This window comes from Thalassophryne amazonica, chromosome 10 (assembly GCF_902500255.1).
Source record: "Thalassophryne amazonica chromosome 10, fThaAma1.1, whole genome shotgun sequence".
Taxonomy (NCBI): Eukaryota; Metazoa; Chordata; class Actinopteri; order Batrachoidiformes; family Batrachoididae; genus Thalassophryne; species Thalassophryne amazonica.
The window spans coordinates 117874044-117881052 of record NC_047112.1 but is presented as its reverse complement, the minus strand read 5'-3'; the positions used below and the strand labels follow the sequence as shown (position 1 = coordinate 117881052).

At 41.9% G+C, this 7009-nt stretch overlaps 1 protein-coding gene across 1 annotated transcript in view; it reads right to left on the bottom strand.

Annotated features, from left to right (window-relative positions):
• Positions 1-2736: 2736 nt before the first annotated feature.
• Positions 2737-7009, bottom strand: part of chaf1a (chromatin assembly factor 1, subunit A (p150)) — a 115904-nt gene continuing 111631 nt past the window's right edge. Inside the window, 1 exon segment of the mRNA XM_034180758.1 lies at positions 2737-3484. Coding sequence (XP_034036649.1) covers positions 3390-3484 — 95 coding nt within the window. The 3' untranslated portion in view covers positions 2737-3389.

The window sequence follows — 7009 nt, the reverse complement described above, 5'->3', positions numbered from 1 at the left end:
GCATCAATAGATAAATCTTAACACCATCCCTAAGCATAATGATGCCACACAGAGGGGATTATGCATCACACTGATCAGTATCGTACTACTTTGGGGTAAATAATCAGCAGCATGGCCCCTCCTGGGCAGACCAGCAATTCACAATGCATACACGACAAAATCCAGATCGCTTTCATAAATACCTGGTGTGTGTATGAGACAGTAATAAATTCAACATCCATTGTGTAGGATCTTTTCACCATCATCCAGCTTCGAGGTGGCACAGACAAGATGCCAGTCCTGCTGCTGCTAATTTAGTTTCATGTTGTTCCTGGGTGATATTCTCCAAGAGCTCTGAATACAACCCCTGGCAAAATTATGGAATCACCAGCCTCGGAGGATGTTCATCAGTTGTTTAATTTTGTAGAAAAAAAAGCAGATCACAGACATGAACAAAACTAAAGTCATTTCAAATGGCAACTTTCTGGCTTTAAGAAACACTATAAGAAAAAATTGTGCAGTCAGTAACGGTTACTTTTTTAGACCAAGCAGAGGGAAAAAAAAAAACATATGGACTCACTCAATTCTGAGGAATAAATTATGGAATTATGAAAAACAAAAAAAACGCTCCAACACATCACTAGTATTTTGTTGCACCATCTCTGGCTTTTATAACAGCTTGCAGTCTCTGAGGCATGGACTTAATGAGTGACAAACAGTACTCTTCATCAATCTGGCTCCAACTTTCTGATTGCTGTTGCCAGATCAGCTTTGCAGGTTGGAGCCTTGTCATGGACCATTTTCTTCAACTTCCACCAAAGATTTTCAATTGGATTAAGATCCGGACTATTTGCAGGCCATGACATTGACCCTATGTGTCTTTTTGCAAGGAATGTTTTCAGTTTTTGCTCTATGGCAAGATGCATTATCATCTTGAAAAATGATTTCATCATCCTCAAACATCCTTTCAATTGATGGGATAAGAAAAGTATCCAAAATATCAACGTAAACTTGTGCATTTATTGATGATGTAATGACAGCCATCTCCCCAGTGCCTTTACCTGACATGCAGCCCCATATCATCAATGACTGTGGAAATTTACATGTTCTCTTCAGGCAGTCATCTTTATAAATCTCATTGGAACGGCACCAAACAAAAGTTCCAGCATCATCACCTTGCCCAATGCAGATTCGAGATTCATTACTGAATATGACTTTCATCCAGTCATCCACAGTCCACGATTGCTTTTCCTTAGCCCATTGTAACCTTGTTTTTTTCTGTTTAGGTGTTAATGATGACTTTCGTTTAGCTTTTCTGTATGTAAATCCCATTTCCTTTAGGCGGTTTCTTACAGTTCGGTCACAGACGTTGACTCCAGTTTCCTCCCATTCGTTCCTCATTTGTTTTGTTGTGCATTTTCGATTTTTGAGACATATTGCTTTAAGTTTTCTGTCTTGACACTTTGATGTCTTCCTTGGTCTACCAGTATGTTTGCCTTTAACAACCTTCCCACGTTGTATTTGGTCCAGAGTTTAGACACAGCTGAGTGTGAACAACCAACATCTTTTGCAACATTGCGTGATTTACCCTCTTTTAAGAGTTTGATAATCCTCTCCTTTGTTTCAATTGACATCTCTCATGTTGGAGCCATGATTCATGTCAGTCCACTTGGTGCAACAGCTCTCCAAGGTGTGATCACTCCTTTTTAGATGCAGACTAAACGAGCAGATCTGATTTGCTGCAGGTGTTAGTTTTGGGGATGAAAATTTACAGGGTGATTCCATAATTTTTTCCTCAGAATTGAGTGATTCCATATTTTTTTCCCTCTGCTTGGTCTAAAAAAGTAACCGTTACTGACTACCACAATTTTTCCTGATTTCTTATAGTGTTTCTTAAAGCCAGAAAGCTGCCATTTGAAATGACTTTAGTTTTGTGTCATGTCTGATCTGCTTTTTTCTACAAAATTAAACAACTGAATGAACATCCTCCGAGGCCGGTGATTCCATAATTATTGCCAGGGGTTGTAGTTGAAGGCCACACCAAGGACCCAACATCAGAAATAGAACTAAATTCAAACACGACTTAAATCTGGAATCCAAGAGCAAATACCACTCCCGAATACGCAGTGTATCGCTACAGTAAAACATGTCAACATCCGCTTAGTGTCACGCTGGCGACTGAGCTGACGTGGAAGCCAACCCAGTTGATGGAAATTTATTTTAGCGCCTGAGAACTTTAATCGCTGTGGATTGTGACAGTTGTTTATTTCCCTTAAGTGACACTGATAAGGTCAGAATTGATGACTGGCTCATGGACTATCAGCGTAATGATCCAGTTTTCCAGATTATTTCTGCTGATACAACTTCAAAACCACCACATGGACATTTAACATTATAACCAAGAAGCCTCCAAACTGTCCAACTTTTCATGCTCAACGAGTCGTGTGGAAATGAGGCAACGTCACACCACATGAACACAACGGAAAGGGTATTAATTTTCATTGTTTAATAAAGTTCTTGTGTTCAAGTATTCTTGAGGGCAGAAAATACAGAAGATACATATTTATAAAGTTTTTCCACATAGGACTGGACTGTACAAGCAAATAAAAGAAAATCCTCCGAGTGAGACGCGAGGAACTGTGGAACAATTTAAAGTCAAAGGTAGCAAATGGATGTATGTTCAAATCTCACTCAGCACAATGAGGAACTTTTTAATGTACTTGAGCTTTTAAATCCAACATTCTGAGCACTGTTTTAAGTCTTCACTGCGTGTTCCTGTGATTAACTGGGTTATTCCTCTTCATTTGTCCAAATAATCTGCAGACAGAACCAAAACAAGTGCAGACTGATCCAGAACAGGAAGGAGCTCGGAGCACAGACTGTCTGCTTCAGCAGGAACTATGGCACCTGTGTCCCGGGTGAAATGGTGAAATGTGATTGGACAGGATGCTGAGAACAAATAAGAGCCAAAGTATCCTACGAATGTGTCACTTTGTCAGGACATAAGTTGAAGGTTTGGAACAAAATTCACGATGTTCACGGGTTCAGGGTCTCAGTTATGAGTTTAATGACTGAATATGAAGATTTGGGCGAGTGTGTCTCATGAACCTTGAACTGTACCATCATTCTGACAGATGGACTGGAGGTAAACCATCAAAGCAGACAGTCTGCACCTGCAGCTCAGAAAACACCAAAAATAGAAGTTTGTCACTTTCCCAAACATCCAAGGACCAACCTTTAGTCGCTTACTGTGCAAAACTGTACTTTCCAACTAGGACAGCTTTAAAATCCGAACAGTGAGACCTGCTGAGAGACTGAAAGAGCGCAGACGTATTGCTACACATGGGAAGGAGGACATAAGAGCAAAAAGGGGCAGCCGAGGCACCAGTGTCAGCCAGGGCGGTGGCAGGTCAGACCGTGGCAGGAGGTGGACCGGAAGCCATGTCTGAGGTGCTCGTCTCCATCACGCTGTCTCGCCCACTGGCTGAAGTCTGTCCACTCAATTCTGCAGCAGAAAGATGCAGTCAGTTAAGATGCAACTTGTACAATAATAAAACCTAGGAGATGCTCAGAGTGAATCACCTGATATGTCGAGGACATGGACATTATGTCCATGTCACGTTTATGACATACACAGGTGTGTGTGTGTGTGGTCTTATTGTTCACGTCTGACCTTCTGTGTATCCAGTGTTCAAGATAAAATGCTCTGCACCCTCAGAGGAACACGACCGATGAGTCACGTGCAAGATGAGATCTAATTTGTTTATCTGAAAAGTGCGACCTGTTGTTTCCAAAAAGGCATTTTAGCCGGTCACTCCACACCGAACCCCCCTCAGTGATGAAAGTGGGCCGTGGAAAAAAAACCCTGAATATTTTTGGTCCACTCCAGTTTTTTCACACAACTTGTATGGTGCTACCAGCTTTTAATCCACAAAACACACACTGTGGTTCAGAAAAGTACACAGTAAAAGAAATGACAATTTAACAGCTTACAAATAATAATTCTCAGTATCAGTTCAAATGGAACAGGAGTATTTATGGCACATTAACTTGTTCAACCTTCAGTCACTTCTGAGTTTCAGCAGGAGCTTTGGAGTTATTGATGATCTGTTTTCAAACTCTCAGCCACCTTAAAATCCTTACAAAGGTGTTTTTTGTGCACTTCAGTGACTGGTTTCAAAGTATCCGGCATTCGCAACAAACAGCTACAGAGACTTCTGAAAACAAAGTACTCGTGTTTCAGGTGACGTAGCTATTAGAAGTGTCCCAGTGTGTGCTTCAATGGAATGTAGCAGTTAATGTTGAGAACTGAGGTAGAGATTAATTCCAAACTTTACATAAGTGATGTTTTTAAGTGAAAACTGTCCATTTTGATACAGTCATGGAAAAAGCAGCAGTTCTGAGGAGGTTTAGTGAAGCTGTGGCCATGAGCCATAAACGCAGCCTGTCAATAATCTCTGCTTGAGGCTAAAATCTAAAAAACACACAATACATCTGCTGCTGGCAAAAACCAAAAACCCACACACCGTGGAGACATTCATGATCACAGTGGCAGGAGCTGCTGCCCATCTCACCAGCTGCACAGCATGTGGTCATGCGCGTGGACACACAAGCTCCAAGTTCACACTCAAAGTAACAAAAAAGGCACTGCCACAAAAACAAAACGGGTAAAATCCTGAACATGCCAGACTCACCCAGCAGTAGATTTATATTTAAATGTAAACTCCACACGATCAAAGCCCTCAGGCACGTGCAGTCGCTGGCTGTAGTGTCGCCTTCAGTTCTCTCATGATTGTAGCACGTTAAATAAAGTCCATTCTGACGTCTTCCAATGTAACAAATCCATCTCAGCATCAGGAAGTCTGTTAAAAACAGTGTTATGGAGATGTCCCACGTCCAGGTCCACAGCTTCAGTAAACCAGCATCCACAATAACAGTATGTCACCACACTTTAGGTTCCAAAATCCGGCACACTGAAAAAGTTAAGCCTTTCGGGGTGAAGCGTGCCATCTCTAGGGTTGGGTATCACAAACCGGTTCTCTTCGGATATCGTTAAGAAATGATTTGATACACTGACATCAATGACCTTTTTACTTAACTTTTCCCTTATCAGTCCTTCAGAGCAGCCGTTGTTTTTGGGGGTGTTTCTCGGGAAAATGATCATTTCTCTACATGGATGGATGGCTGATGGTGATGACTTCTTCTGGGGGTGCGGACTGCTGCTGACCCTGCGCTCACCATTTGTTTCACTGTTTGTCAGCGTTTTTAAACTTGTTTTAATGTATATTTTTAAGCAGTTCACTGGTTTAATGTGGATGTGACCTGTCAGAACTTCACTACAGTTTGCACCTATCATCACAATGAAAATCAGCGGATCATTTTCTGCCTATCAGCGTTTGCGCACAGGAGCTGCCTCACAAGCCGGCAAAACCTCCTGACCTGGTGGGGTTCCTTCAGTCTGTCTACCTGCGGACTGTCAGGAAATCCGACGGCCTCTTAAATGTCTGGGGAAGAGGAAAAAGCGTGGCTCCAGGGGAGGCGTGAGGCATCGATTCTGGAGCCAAACAAGGCCACTGAAAGCCTGTCTACTCAAAGATTCCGCTCCTCAATTAAAAGAAGTCTTCTCCAGATTGTTTAATTCCCTCCTTGTCACAGGAGTGCCCAAATCCTGGAAATTCTCCATAATAAGGCCGATACCAAAAAAGCCATGGGCAAGTCAAATCAAATCAATTTTATTTATATAGCGCCAAATCACAACAAACAGTTGCCCCAAGGCGCTTTATATTGTAAGGCAAAAGCCATACAATAATTACAGAAAAACCCCAACGGTCAAAACGACCCCCTATGAGCAAGCACTTGGCTACAGTGGGAAGGAAAAACTCCCTTTTAACAGGAAGAAGCCTTCAGCAGAACCAGACTCAGGGAGGGGCAGTCTTCTGCTGGGACTGGTTGGGGCTGAGGGGAGAGAATCAGGGTGTCTGTCTCCCTGATCTGAATTGGGAGCTGGTTCCACAGGAGAGGAGCCTGAAAGCTGAAGGCTCTGCCTCCCATTCTACTCTTACAAACCCTAGGAACTACAAGTAAGCCTGCAGTCTGAGAGCGACGCGCTCTATTGGGGTGATATGGTACTATGAGGTCCCCAAGATAAGATGGGACCTGATTATTCAAAACCTTAGAAGTAAGAAGAAGAATTTTAAATTCTATTCTGGAATTAACAGGGAGCCGCAAATGTAAAAACACAGTCCTACATATTTGTTTAATATGTGCATTGAAGGACATATCCTGATCAAAAATGACTCCAAGATTTCTCACAGTATTACTAGAGGTCAGGGTAATGCCATTCAGAGTAAGGATCTGGTTCGACACCATGTTTCTAAGATTTGTGGGCCAAGTACAATAACTTCAGTTTTATCTGAGTTTAAAAGCAGGAAATTAGAGGTCATCCATGTCTTTATGTCTGTAAGACAATCCTGCAGTTTAACTAATTGGTGTGTGTCCTCTGGCTTCATGGATAGCGCCTTTAATACCTATGGCATGCTCTAATCTCTGTAATAAAATTTTCTGGTCAACAGTATCAAAAGCAGCACTGAGGTCTAACAGAACAAGCACAGAGATGAGTCCACTGTCTGAGGCCATAAGATGATCATTTGTAACCTTCACTAATGCTGTTTCTGTACTATGATGGATTCTGAAACCTGACTGAAACTCTTCAAATAGACCATTCCTCTGCAGATGATCAGTTAGCTGTTTTACAACTACCCTTTCAAGAATTTTTGAGAGAAAAGGAAGATTGGAGATTGGCCTATAATTAGCTAAGATAGCTGGGTCAAGTGATGGCTTTTTAAGTAATGGTTTAATTACTGCCACCTTAAAAGCCTGTGGTACATAGCCAACTAATAAAGACAGATTGATCATATGTAAGATCGAAGCATTAACTAATGGTAGGGCTTCCTTGAGCAGCCTGGTAGGAATGGGGACTAATAGACATGTTGATGGTTTGGAGGAAGTAACTAATGAAAATAACTCAGAA